This window comes from Leptinotarsa decemlineata, unplaced genomic scaffold (assembly GCF_025532065.1).
Source record: "Leptinotarsa decemlineata unplaced genomic scaffold, Ldec_3_MD MMD2_tig00026282_RagTag_RagTag, whole genome shotgun sequence".
NCBI lineage: Eukaryota > Metazoa > Arthropoda > Insecta > Coleoptera > Chrysomelidae > Leptinotarsa > Leptinotarsa decemlineata.
Genome location: NW_027412668.1, coordinates 5,317,851 through 5,332,758, shown reverse-complemented (window position 1 = coordinate 5,332,758; position 14,908 = coordinate 5,317,851). Strand labels below are relative to the sequence as shown.

The window sequence follows — 14,908 nt, the reverse complement described above, 5'->3', positions numbered from 1 at the left end:
GGGAGATTAATTTTTGTATCAAGATGGAGAAGTAGAAGGCCAAAAACTTTCTTTCCCAAGTAGAAAATGTTACAACTTTTTTTATACTTTGTGATGTTCTTCAGTTTCGGCTATAAAATATTCAGGAAAAGATCTACATTAAAAATTGATATTCGAAAACTGACAGAAGTCATGTTTTTAAATGACACCTCTGTTTTCATTATTTCATCGCAATCAACACTGAAATCACTGAAAACTTACATTTATTTTTTCTATACATGTTCTAGATAGTTTTATTACTTCCTATTTATTTATTTATTATTTATGTATTTTCATATTTATCTATTAGCGTATGTATTCATTCATTTATTTATGCACAGGTATCGATTCAATTTGCGTAGACATGCAAGTTTATTGTGCAAAATCAAAAGACATCTAGGTAGGTAGGCAGACACGCAAATGGAGTTATGCATCAGTCTATCGAGTAATTGATATATCTGGGTTGCAACAAGGTTCTGATTTGGGGCCTTTTAGTATGTATTGTCTATAACAATCCGATCCAGTCAACTCCAGCTTCACACAGACTATTCCAAAGATTGTGAAAATATATTAATTCATTTGAATAATTTTGTTATGTCCTTTACATTGCAAATCAGTTTCAAATCACTCCAAATGTAGCACAGTTAATTTCACAAGTAACATCAATATTTTTTAACTACTTATATGAGATTTTCAAAAAAAAGATCGGAGATTTAGGTATATTGTTATACTGTTCAAATTCAGTACTTACTTGTCAAATGCCTACTGCAAGACTCTTCTAAAAAGCATGTATAACATTTGTTGTATAGAATGATACTGAAGATAATTAGAAAATTCAAAAGCGTTTCATCGAGTACATCAAAGTAAAAAATATCAAACCCTAATAGTGAAAAATTAGCTATAAAGTGTAACGAGATTTACATACTTCAACGAGGAAAGGTCTTACTTTTTGACGTGCGATCCCAAGCCAGGCGTCTGACATTAGGGGTTGACGGAGTTGTTAGTGAAATATGTGTGGATTCAAGTGCTACATTTTTTTCAAATATTTTGTCAATCTGAATTACTTTGGAGGTATCAACAATTTTTTGAGTTTGCTATTCGTTACCTCTCTTCAATAGTGACGTTTATTATAAAAAACAACTCAGGTATGCATAAATACATAAGAATCAGCTTACCATGGTACCGTTTATCACAGCAGCAATGATCATTGATGAGACTTCTGCCCAAGCAGTAGTGCTTTTCTTGTTCAGTGCATGTATGGCATCCAGGCGGTATAACAACTGAAACAAAATATTATTTTGTTGAAACTAGCACAAGGAAGAAATGAAAACACGTTATAAAACGATGTATAAGTTTTACATTCCATCAGGGTTTATTGTGCACAAGATATACTGTGTGTTAAAAAAATATGATGAATTTTCATTTTTCTTAAAAAATATTTATTTATTCATCAATTTCTATTTCGTCCCCTTTAAAGTAGTAGTGATATGCACTTTTGGGTTTTTATCTCCTCAATCGTCGCAAAACGTCTTACTTTCATGGGTACCTTCAATCTTGAGAACAGAAAAAAGTCGCAGGTTACCAAATCGGGTGAATACGGTGGCTGAGGCATGATTATGATGTTGTTTTTGACCAAGAAATTACCATAAATAACCATCTACTGTCCTTTTCTACACATATTAAAAAATGCTAAGTCTGCAAACCGATTGCTAGGTTATTTAATTAGATACTCATTCAATTTTTCCAATGTACATTCCCCTAAACTTTTGTAGTAAGGCCGAAACTAGAATTTGGTGCAATAATTTGTCATGGACAATACTAGACTACATTATTCTTGCTAGAAAAAATTAAAAACAAATTTCTAAGATATCTATATTATAAAAAACATCATGTATATCCCGATTATAATGTAGTTAGAACTAACTACCCATCTTAGGTATGAATTCAAAATTCTATCTTTGGAAGATCGAAGAGTGCTTAACATTTTGCTATTTTCGTTTAAAACGTTACTTTCTTTACTGCGATTTAATGCGCCTCCAAGGAGAATGCGCTCCTCTGTTAGATTTAATATCCCTTTTTCACATAGAACTACCAGATCTCCTCTTACAACCATGTGTCGACTAGCAAATTATTATAACACACTCATTGATCTTGGTCAATAACTCAAAATATACTTGTGATGGACTTCTCGACCTTCTGAGAAAAGTTTGCACTACTTGTAAACATGTTTCTGATTCAGACTACAATCACCGTATGCCACTGTCAATACTTTAAGTATTTTAGAGCACTAAATTCCTTTTTTTAAATAAAATCTGTTGCAAATTCTTTGATAGATTTTTTTCGATAACAGAATGTGGAACAAGCAAAACTCTTGTAACTTTTATGCCTCTCACCAACAATCTAAACATGCTGAACAGCAAGAATTGTGAACATGATGGAGTCGACTGTACCAATATAAAATAATAAAAAATCGACAATCGCGAAATTTAAATATTCACTTTTAACATTCACATTGAAAACATTTAGAAAAACAAAAAAAACCATTAAAATAAACATTACCTTTCTCCGTGCAGAAATATGCACTACATAGTCTAGTTCACATGTACTTTTTTTGTAACATTTTTCAGCCCTGTCCAAAAATTATACCAAGGTGTCATTCGATTCGAAAAAAAAATGGGGCTTTAGTTTTTTCTTAATATCTCGAAAAATTTTCAAAATTTTGGAAATTTGAAAAAAGATTTGAAAAGACCAATGAATTTGCGTAAAAAAAGTCCCGACTCCCGAAACTGTCGGCTGAAAAAAATTTTATCCTAATTTTAACGTTAATTATAAATTTGTTAATTAATAACTTTTTCTGAATTGAAAGTTAATATAAAAATCTCTATAATTATTAAACTAAAACCCTGGCATTTTTTTCCTTTTGTGAAGTTATCCTTAATATACAAAAGAATAGATTACCGTTGCCAAAATAAAAAAAAATATTATTCTCAATTTTTTTATTAACAATTGAAAATTATAATTTCATAAAAAATACATTGAAATTTTTTTTTATCTTTTATTGTTTCAATGTCTCATGGCTGAAAACTAATTAATAATATTTTTTTATAATTTTTCACAGCTATTGTTAATAAATTTATTATAAACAAATACATTGTTTATAAGCAATTAAGTTACTTTTATTATAGAACAAAGTATTGAAAAAAAAAAATGTTTACAACAATTTTTTTTAAATAAATAATCAAAAAAATATAAAAAAAATAGTTTTTTCGAAACCTTGAAGAACAATAGAATTTATGATTTAAAAAAAACGGTTCCTTTATTTTAATATTTAGTTGCAAAAAACGATTGTTAATTAACAAACGCATTTTTTAGCACCAAATAAATTTTTTTAAGAAACCATTTTTTTTTTAAATCATGATTTTTTTCAATTGACATATTGCAAAAAAAAATTTCGAATTGCTTATAAACAATGTATTTGCTTATAATAAATTTATTAACAATAGCTGTAAAAAAATATTGATTAGTTTTTAGCCATGAGACATTGAAACAATAAAAAATTAAAAAAATTAATTGTGATGTATTTTTTATAAAATTATAATTTTCAATTGTTTATAAAAAAAATAGAGAATAACAATTTTTTTATTTTGGCAACGGTATTCTATTTTTTCGCCTATTAAGGATAACTTCACAAAAGGAAAAAAATGCCACGGTTTTAGTTTAATAATTATAAAGGTATTTTTATATTAACTTTCAATTCAGAAAGTTATTAATTAACAAATTTATAATCAACGTTAAAATTAGGATACAAATGTTTTGACTGCGGATTATTGTTTATTGATGTATGCCAACATTACATGAACTTTTTCATTCTTTAATATTTACATTTAATATTTTTAAATAATTTGTTTTGTTTTTATGTCAGAGTGACGAAAGGCGCGCGGAAGCCAGACTACCCGCTTTTGGCTCTATTTTCAGGGCTCTGTAAAAATTATAAAATAATCGAGATACAGTTTCGGGAGTCGGGACTTTTTTTACGCAAATTCATTGATCTTTTCAAATCTTTTTTCAAATTTCCAAAATTATGAAAATTTTCCGAGATATTGAGAAAATACTAAAGCCCCATTTTTTTTTCACTTAACTGTTTATAACTTTTGTAATTTTTATCGGCGCGTTTTCGGACCTTTCCTTAAACTTTCTAGGCAAAAATACGAATCGAATGACACCTTGATCGTAATTTTTGGACAGGGCTGAAAAATGTCACCAAAAAGAGCTAAATCGAGTACATGTGAACCAGAATAACAAGCATTTCTGCTTAGGTAACAATTATATAGATTGTAGAAAGACAATTATGGGATGAATAAAGTTTGATTTGATCTGATTTTATTGAAAAGTAGACGTAGTTGAAGAGATAAGCTCAAAAAATTACTACACTTCTATTTTCAAGATGCCGACCAAGGTACATCACTTCTCAGCCAAAAAACTGAAATTTAAGTTCACGGTGACGTGTTTTATTAAAAAAATAGAAAAATTACCGCGATATGAAATGTAGTATTACTATAGTATTATAAATGATCACAGAGTTTGTATTGAAGGCCCAAGAAGAAAATGTCGATTTCCAATTTGTGTTTGAGAATTGTGAATTCATCGAATTGTAGTATTCAACTTGCATTAGAAACGTTGGAAAACTTTTCTTAAAGTCTTCGGGGTCGGTGGTTCAATCACACGTAAATTTTTTCCCCACGATTTCAATCCTTCATCTGGATACCTTCGAAACAGTACACAAGTCTGCCATATGCCAATTTCTCCTATTTTTAGGAGGTACTTCAACGAATATAGAATTTGATATCGGTATTGAAGTAAAGCCGTCTGATGAAAATGATTTATGACGCAGAGCTGTTGCCCAGCGATTCAAAAAATGGAAAATCAGAGTTTATGCTCTGTTTTTGATTCGAATTAAGTTTAATACTTTGATCTTTTTTGTCTTTTAGTCAGAGAATTCAATTGAAGACCTAAAGTTGTTAGTTTATGTCGCATCTACTTGTTTGGTAGGTGTATTGGATCTCAGTGAAATTTCAAAATTCCCATAAAGTATACTTTATGGTATACCACATGATTCAGTACTATTACAAAATGTATCTTTGAATAAAACTTGAAATATATTTACACTCAATGAGTTCAAAAATGGTACGTAACTCACTCTCAATATGCACTGTAAAAATTTTGACGTTATTTGAAGACAAAAGAGTGAACTCGTTGGCTTGAATCTAAACAGTTGTACTACACTTTTATGCCGGTAACCAGGCCGGAGTGAATCGAATGTTTTCGTAATACCCAAACATATCAAAATATTTCAAATATGAAGAATTTCTCCACTCTGGATTTTACGAAATGTTTCAGTTTTTTACATTTTATATTTTTAGAGTCGTTTTTCTTATTTCAGTATCATTTCAGCCAGTAGAGTTATTGTATTCATTAGCACATAATATTCAATTTTCGTTCTGCAAAATGGATCAACAATTTCCAACTAACTAAAACTTATGGTTGAGAGAACTTTTGTTTTGTATTTATGAATTTCGAGAAAAAAACATATTTACCCTTCTCACAGAACTTTCAAAATTCATTGAATTTTTATATTTCGGTTTTCTATAAAAATTTCTGAACTTGTAAGTCTTTAAAATAAGTAATTAACTTTTTAAAATCAATTTTGAAGGTATCTAGAACTTAATTCTGAAATAATTTCTAAAATATATCTTTTTTGAACTTCCAAACTTCATCTCAAGACTAAAACATCTCGCACAAAAAAATCTCTACACAAAAATATGTCACTAACGCTATTAATAATAGATAAGGAAGGATATCTAGACTAATGCTAGAAAACTAATGCTAGAAATTGTACGGGCATATACGGCGATCAACGAAATAAATAAATGAAACGGCAAAATTAGAGAAGTTTTTGTATGAGATTTTATTTGGCGAGATGTTTCAATCCCGAAAATTTTTTGTAGTGAGCCTTTTTTACTCAGACCTCACTGATGAGATATTATCGGTTGATCTAGGTACCGTAGAAAATGATAAAGATAATATTCTGTGTGCCATATCCTTTTGGCACATACTGTATTATGCCGAATATTTTTAAATTACAATTATATACAGCGATATGCAAAAATCAATATTGCACACAACTGTAAATCCTGTTCTACCCGCGCAAGGCTATCAAACCCCAACAACAGGCCTCACCCCTTTCACCCCTTTCCTCTTCAACATTCAGTAGTTTCCAACTAGTTTTTACAGAAGTCAAGATTCTCCCTGTACTATAAATTATAGAAGAAATAGCTGGGGGATTGTAGACGAGAAATACGGTTTGCGTGACAACGGTTGCAACCCTTGACATTTAATATTGAATCATGAATAAAATATTGATTATTTTTCAACCAATTGAAAAGCATGAACTTTCTCAAGGTGGAACTGGATCAATATCGAAGTATCCCAACAAAGAAAAATCAATTGAGTATACTGCTATACTGTGCTATCACTAGAATGGTGATTTTGAATTTTACGAGCGGTTGACATAAAAAACACAATTATATTTACCAAAGTTTGGGTGATCAATTAGCGCCTTCTTCAGGGCTATGAAATATATTGAATTATAAGCATTTGTATCATGAATATATTGTCAGAAAAACTTTGTGCAATAACATCTCCTGAATGTACTTTCCAAATTATTTTAATGAGTAGTGGTGTCAGTGTGTGTCAATTTGGAATAATACAGTATGTTATTAGCTGTGAATAATCCCCACAACTGAAAATACATATTAAAAACTAAATTTGCGTATTTGTGAAATTGAATTTTTTCGATTCTTTGATCAATATTTGATCAGCTAGAGATGACTGTGTCAAAAAAGCTATTTTCTGGGATTTTTGGCCGTGGTGTGCAAGTTTTTATACCTGACGTTTCGTCTATTAGTGGCTTCGTTTCTCTTAATTGGATTAAATGACCTTGTTTGTGTACAATTAAGGAAAGGTAGCCAGATTTTATCGATATCCATTGCTTATTTTTGTGTATCTGAATTTCTATTGGCTTTCTATATATTTTCCAGATATTTGAGTTACTCAGAAAGACTTTCAGGTTCACAGATGTATACCAGTGAGGGTGACAGCGTTCCATGTAAGTGCAATTTGTTACCATTCATTTGAAGTAGAACTCATGTGAATGATATCTGATTTTTATTCCACAACGAATGTTTGAAATACAAACTGAGTAGAGAAAGGAATCTTCTGTATAATTCAGTGTTCATATAGAAGTATTCCCTCATCCTTTTTTTTGGTATCAAGATGGAGTAGTAGAAAGCCAAAAACTTTCTTTCCCAAAAATTAATCACTCCTAAAAATATAACCCTTCAATTCAAATAAGATTCCCCTTGGCTGGGATTAAATCAAATAGGTGAATGAATGTCATTATGATGTCATCGATGACATAAGCAGATCAAGCTTATTTCGTGACATTAAAAAATCGTAATTCAAGAATGAATTGTGTGTATTTTCTATAATGTTATCGAATTTGGTACTGAAGAGCCTTGGGGCAAGTGTCTTAAGGCGAAACATCGATGTATACCAGTGAGGATGACAGTGTTCCATGTAAGTACAAATTGTTACCATTCATTTAAAGTAGAACTCATGTGAATGATATCTGATTTTTATTCCACAACGAATGTTTGAAATACAAACTGAGTAGAGAAAAGTATCTTATGTATAATCCAGTGTTCATATAGAATTATTTGTTTCGAAAGAATTTTTTTCTTTCGTGTAATTCAATGTTTATATGAAAGTAGCTGTTTCAGGAGGACTTTCTTTCAGTTTGTGTCTGAAAGTTACTTCTTTGCATGATCTACACATCCATAGAGTAATTTATTTTCAAATTGATTACTTCCTACCTTTCTTTGGAAGATTCCCTCATCCTTTTTTTTTGTATCAAGATGGAGTAGTAGAAAGCCAAAAACTTTCTTTCCCAAAAATTAATCGCTCCTAAAAATATAACCCCTTCAATTTATATAAGTGTATTCCATTGGCGATATATTATCTTTCAACCACTAACAATTTGATAAGCTCTTGATGGATTATCAAATAGTCTAACGAATTTTTACTATCATCTCTTTTTTTTTAATATTGAGTCTGGAGACTTCTTTGAAATTATAGGGGGTATTTTGTTGGAAAATTTTCGGTATACTTCTGAGAAACCCGATAGAAACGTGATAATTTTCACCATTTTGGAAAAAAGGATAGCATTTCCAGTATTTGTTATATACAATTATATATATATATATATTTCCACTGATCAAAAGTTTCCGAGATATTTCAAAAGCATGACCAAAATTGAAAAGGGTCATTAGGGAAATTTTCCTTGGGAAATATTGCAAGAGCAAATTCCATTCTTAATACCATCTAGATTGCATCACCCGGTACATTCTTGGGGGTTTTGAAACAACCTACAATACGCACTCAAAGGAGGAAATGCCTTGAATTGTTACCCAAGATTTTACCTTCATTTTCTAACATGGGTTCGACCATAGATAAAGCTAATCTCATGCGTGTTTGAAAGCAAATATTTATTGATTGATCAATCGAACATATTCCTCGAATTAGACCAACTAATAAAATATTTATTGAATGTATATAGACACAATTATTAAAATAGCACTTGGTGTATCCCGTTCGAACTAGATTCAATATGAACTTATACGAGTACATGATAAAACTCTGAGGCCGCAGTAAAAGGAAGAACATTGAAGAAGATATCGTATAGCGAAACAGGTGTTGCGTTTTTGTAAAACTGTATTGTAAAAGTGTTTCTCGAATACTCATTATTATTTATTGTCCAAAATTAATTAAGTCACCACCGTTTGTCAATAAACATTTTCTTCGAAATCTGACGATAGCCCGGTCAATTTAGACATTCGAAGCTACCAAATTCCCACCAAGCTGAAAATGAATAAGATTGTTTAAAATATGATTAAAAATAAAATTTGAATGGAAAAAATGTATGGAAAAAATTTTATTCGAGGTCAAAGGTAAACAAAATGAGTTTTTCGCGATTTTCAGCAAAAAGGTAAGTTTTATCATAAAAATACTCCAGACAGAAATTGTATATCATTAAAATATTTACAAAAAATGTGTCGAGCCACGAGCCACTGTTTTTTAGATATATCGATTCAAAAAGTTGTAAAAGTTTTGACCGTCATAATATGCATGAGTACACCATGTATGAAGTATGTTTATTATAAAAGTTACCGTTTTGCTGAAAATCGTGAGAAGCTCATTTTTTGACTTTTGACCTTGAATAAAATTTTTTCCATAAAGGGGAAAGATGAGGAACTTTCAAATTTTATTTTTTTTCATATTTCAAACAATCTTACTGATTTTCAGCTTGGTGGGAATTTAGGTAGCTTTCCTCTTATTTTTGGTCTAATTTGATCGGACTACCGAAAATAAAAACAGTGTTGTAACAATACTCGACTTATACAACAAACTGAACTCAATTACGATATTTGTCTAGACGGCTTAACATTTTTCTAATTATGTGAATATCAACTCACTCGAGTCAATGTCCATACTCAAAACTGAGTTTTTCGCATGCATCATTGAAATTTCGTGCTCAATTTCGTACTCCTCGTACTTGGAAGCTTTATCGTACTCCACCACTGGTGTTGAAAAACCATTTCTCATCAACAGAAGTATGACCAGAGCTTGTCGAAAAAGCACCTTCATCATTTTTCATATTGGTTTCTCCTTTGTGAGGGATGCGAAGAAATGTGAACCTGGAAAAAGGAAACTATTATACAGGGGCGTCGAAAACACTGAATATGTATATTGATATTGAATGAATTTACCTCAACAGCTCTGAATCGTTCAAAAATATATATGTCTTTCACCAGTGTACTGAATAATAATAATAGTAATGTATTCTCCATTTGACAATTGTATGGGGTTCGTCTAAGTCTAAAGAGACAAACGAAAAGCTGAATAAAAATAGCTGAACATTAGGACATTAGCAAACAAATAAATAAATAAACGATGGTAGAAACAATTTGACAGGTAGAATTGTAACTTCTGGCGTAAAATCAATGCAAGCATTTAGTTGGTATCATCTGGAAATGATGCCAATATATAAATTCTTTCAGTTTATATAATGGGTATTTGTTTAACCAGGCTACATATACTGCCGCTAGCCGCGGCAGTAAATCTGTTTCTATGCCATATGAAACATACTTTTTTCTCTGATTATTTGTAATGTGTGTTTAGAAAATTGAAATAAAATTGTTTACATAAAGGAAATAACTCATCATTTTCAATGAGTATTTTAATTATGATTTTTGATTTTGAATCATCAAATAGTGTGTTTTAAAAATTAATTATTATTATTGTTGTTTAGACCAGGGGTTCCCAACCTTTTTGCACCTTCGTACCACTTGACTTTTTGAGAAATATTGGCGTGCCACCAGACCTAAATATTTTAATAAACGTATAATATTTACTCTTCAAGTTAAAGGCTTTTTTAATTAAATTCCTGAGAATACTTCATAACTAATGGTTAAATATTTGTTTATTTATAACATGCTTATAATAAAGGAGGAATAAAAATATTGAAATGGTATTAATTTACAGTTTTATTTATTACCCATAGGTCTAAAAGCATACTAATGAAAAATTATCAAAAAGTCAGCAAAAAATTAATCATCATACAAAATATACTTTTATAGTCTTTAGTGCGAAACTTGTTGTTTGCCTGTGATTAAAATATCAACATTAGGAGTAATGGAAATTATCTTCACTCTTAAGTTCTCTTCACTTATTCTGCTTCTGAACAAGAGTTCAGAAAATCCACTCTCACACAAGTAACTTTTAACGAATGGCATCAAAAATAGCAGAGCTTACCGAAAGAGCAAAGGGTACTCGGTTTAACATCCGATCCAGAAATTAGTTGAAGATTTCTCTTTAAAATAATCTTTCATGGAACTATCTTCTATAAGGTCAATAAAACTTTCTTTTATTTCCAATTCATTTGGTGAGGTTCCCGAAAAAGATTTCTGATCCAGCCCACTTTTGAATAATCTTCATAGAAATACTTCTTGAAGCTTTTTTGAAGGCCTTCCAATTGAACAATGATATCTGCAACTACATCTGGCATTGAAGATATTTAATTTTGTTCAAAAAATGATGATAGAGTGTGGAATGCAGATAAATTATCCTCCTGTATTAGTGAACAAAACAGGACCAACTTTCTCTTGAAGGAGTTTATTTTGTCACTGACTGTGAAGGCTGTGGTCAGTTTGTCAAAAATGTCGGCTTGGTAAGCCAATCTTGACAACCATTCTTCATCAGCAAACAATGTTTTCATGTCCTGATTTTTTTCACTTGAAAACATGAAAACTTGTGATCTCAGTTCAAAGAGACGGTTCAAAATGTTCCCGCGAGATAACCACCTCACTTCTGTATGCAGAAGTAAAGTTTTGAACTTGCCACCCATTTTTTCACACATCAAGGAGAATAATCTTGTGTTTAGAGCCCTAGCCTTCATGAAGTTAATAACTCTCACAGCATCTGATGAACGGAGTTAAGATTTTCCGGCATACTTTTAGCAGCTAATGCTTCTCGATGGATGACACAATGCGTACTTTTGCATTTAGGAGCAACTCTTTTCATTTTTGCTGCTAGCCCTGTCAATTTTCCTGACATAGCTTTTGCCACATCTGTACACAAGGGATTGCCTACTTTGAGCACATATTCATCAATTACCTTAAGAATGAGTTCCGCTGTGGTATTTGATTCAAGTGGTTTGCAGAAAAAAACTCTTCTATCACCTCTTCATTATAATCAAATCCCACGAAAACAAGTAGCTGCGCCATGTTTGTAACATCAATGCTTTCGTCAACTTGAAGTGCAAAATAAGTGCATTCTTGGAGTTTTAAAGCCAGTTGGTCTTCAATATTATTAGACGTATCGTCAATTCGTCTTTTTAGTGTGTTATTTGGCAGTGGTATTTCTTAAATTTCTTTGGCTGCCTTTTCTCCTAACACGCTTGAACCATATCCACAGAGGCCGGCAGTAAAGCGTCTCACCTATTGTGTGAGGCTTTTCATCTTTTGCAATTGCAATTGCAATTTGCAATCTTTTCCATATATCGGATCACTATGCCCAAATAATTAATATTCCTCTATTTAAAGTACATGAAAATGACACAAAGTTTAAAAGTAGCTATAGAAGACAATTCTCGGAAGAAAATATTATAACTTTCAAAAGACTTTTAGTTAGTGAAAATTGGGATGACCTTTATGTTCAAAGCTGTCCAAACAAAGCATATGACATATTTCACCAAACTATTCAATATTATATTGAAGTAGCTTTTCCTATGAGACGGAACCAACAACGAAAAAATAGCATATCAGCCCCCTTGACCAACGAACTCGTTGAGTTGAAAAACTTGGTGTCTCTGTATTCAGAATGTGCTAGAATAAATAATGAGTATAAGAATATTAGTAAGCAGTTAACTAAAACTTATAGAGAGAAACTCAGGAATAACAATATTATAATCAATAATCTCAAAATAAACTCTGCTACTAACAAAACAAAAACCATGTGGCAAACTATTCGAAAAATACAAAAATCGGGTAACAAATATAAAGAAACTATAATCTACGATGGTGAAAATGAAGTTTCAAGTACTGATGTGGCCAATAATTTCAATATCAATTTTACTCGCGTCATACAACACGGGGACACTGATATTAACTTTATGGAAGGTAATGTTGATAATTCGCCATTTTTGTTTGTATTCATACGTCATTACAGAATTTGGTTATTTTGACATGGTGAATAAACTCAAAAATTCAGATGCTAGCGGAGTTGACAGTATCTCAAACAATCTCCTTAAAAAATGTGCTCATGAGTTGTGTATCCATTATATATCTAATTAATCTTTCTGTTGAGCATGGCATATTTCCTGAAAAATTAAAAGTTGCACTAGTTACTCCAATATTCAAGAAAGGAGACCCTAATACATATGATAATTATAGAGGAATAAGTTTACTATCCAGTATATCCAAATTATTTGAGTTAAATATTAAAAATCAACTGCTAACATTTTTAACAGCAAATCACCTTCTCTCATCGAATCAGCATGGTTTTACGAAAAATCGAAGTACTGAAACAGCTCTATATGACTTCAATGAACACTTAATAACTTCTCTTGACTGCAAATTTCAAATATGCGGTTTGTTCATAGATTTCTCAAAAGCGTTCGATTGTGTAGATCACGAGTTATTACTTTTGAAAATGAATAGACTTGGGGTGCGGGGAACTGCTCACGATTTGATAAAGACATATCTTCAAAATAGGAAACAGCAAGTCATTGTACAAGGTGTGAAAAGTCAATCAATAACAATAAATCAGGGTGTCCCTCAAGGATCCATACTGGGACCACTTTTCTTTTTAATTTATGCTAACGATCTAATAAAGTACCTTCATGATCTTACAATGGTACATATAGTTGCATATGCAGACGACACCAACCTTTTGATTAAAGCAAAAAATCCCATAGTACTTCCAGAATTAACTGAAGTGGTCTATAATAAAGTAATTACATGGGCTACTAAAAACCATCTACCACTCAACATCAACAAAACAGTGTTAATGAAATTCTCATTAGGTAATAGGAATGACCCTCTTAGTATATTTAAATATAACGATCTGGAGGTTACATCTTGCCCAACAACAAAAATACTTGGTCTCACTGTAGATCACAGACTTACGTGGAATCCACATATTGACCTACTCTGCGATGAATTGAAAAAAAATTGCTACGCACTAAGATTCATGCGAAATCACTGCAGCAAGGAAGTTCTGCTCAGCCTGTACTATGCGACCATCAATTCTCATATAAGATACGGAATTCTAAATTGGGGGAAGGGATCTTCTGCACAAAGAGTTTTTATACTCCAAAAATATGCTATCCGAATAATTGATGATCTAGAATGGCAACAGTCATGTAGAGATTCCTTCAAGAAATTGAGAATTCTCACTCTTGCTGGGTTGTATATATATGAATCATGTATTTATGTGTTCAAAAATATATCTTCATTTGAAGCGAATCGAGAAAATCATGGCTACTCAACTCGATCAAAAGATTTTTTGGTAACTGCTGCACATCGGACTGCACTTTTTCAGAAAGTTATCTATACCTTGGCCCAAAATTTTTCAATAAGTTAGACGGCACAGTGAGAGAATCTCCTAATATTTCGATTTTTAAAGCACGATTGAAAGCCTATCTCATCCAAAAAAACTGCTACACCATCAATGAATTTTTTGCAAACCAATAATTCTTCACTCTAGACGGGCAGCTATTAGTAAACAATTTACCCTCTCATATGTATGTTGACTATAAATGTTATAAATTTGTATTGTAATATATTTATTATGTTTTACACCCCATTTGTATGTTAGACGGTAAATGTTTTTAAATTTGTATTGTTTTATATTTAATATGTTTTACACTCCATTTTTTTTAATTTGTATTGTATTATGTTTATTGTGTTTTACACACTATGGACGTCTTCCTTGTTACTGTGTACTATTTTGTGAAAGAAATTTTATACTTTTTAACGAGAGAAGTTAATAAATATTATTATTATTATTATTATTAATTGTTAAACTAGCAAGGTATGATGCCTTTATCAAGTTAGTATCAGTATTGACAAACTTCGTCAAACATTGGGTTTCTTTCTTTAAAAAATCTAGATTTTCTTTTAAAAAATTCAATTCAATCAAATCAGGGTGCTTAGTATTTTGGTGTCGCATCAGTGAAGAAGGCTTCATGGATGGGTTTCAAAGTGTTTCAAGA

At 31.2% G+C, this 14,908-nt stretch overlaps 2 protein-coding genes across 2 annotated transcripts in view; one reads left to right on the top strand and one right to left on the bottom strand.

The window, feature by feature from the left end:
• LOC111511058 (uncharacterized) overlaps window positions 1–14,908 on the bottom strand; it is a 29,848-nt gene that overhangs the window by 11,315 nt on the left and 3,625 nt on the right. The window contains exons 2-3 of the mRNA XM_074179696.1: window positions 9,609–9,830; window positions 1,194–1,298 (exon numbers count right to left, since the gene is read on the bottom strand). Coding sequence (XP_074035797.1) covers window positions 1,194–1,298; window positions 9,609–9,783 — 280 coding nt within the window. The 5' untranslated portion in view covers window positions 9,784–9,830. The remainder of the gene's footprint in view (window positions 1–1,193; window positions 1,299–9,608; window positions 9,831–14,908) is intronic.
• Window positions 7,123–14,908, top strand: part of LOC141484635 (uncharacterized) — a 29,439-nt gene continuing 21,653 nt past the window's right edge. The window contains exon 1 of the mRNA XM_074179700.1: window positions 7,123–7,183. Coding sequence (XP_074035801.1) covers window positions 7,153–7,183 — 31 coding nt within the window. The 5' untranslated portion in view covers window positions 7,123–7,152. The remainder of the gene's footprint in view (window positions 7,184–14,908) is intronic.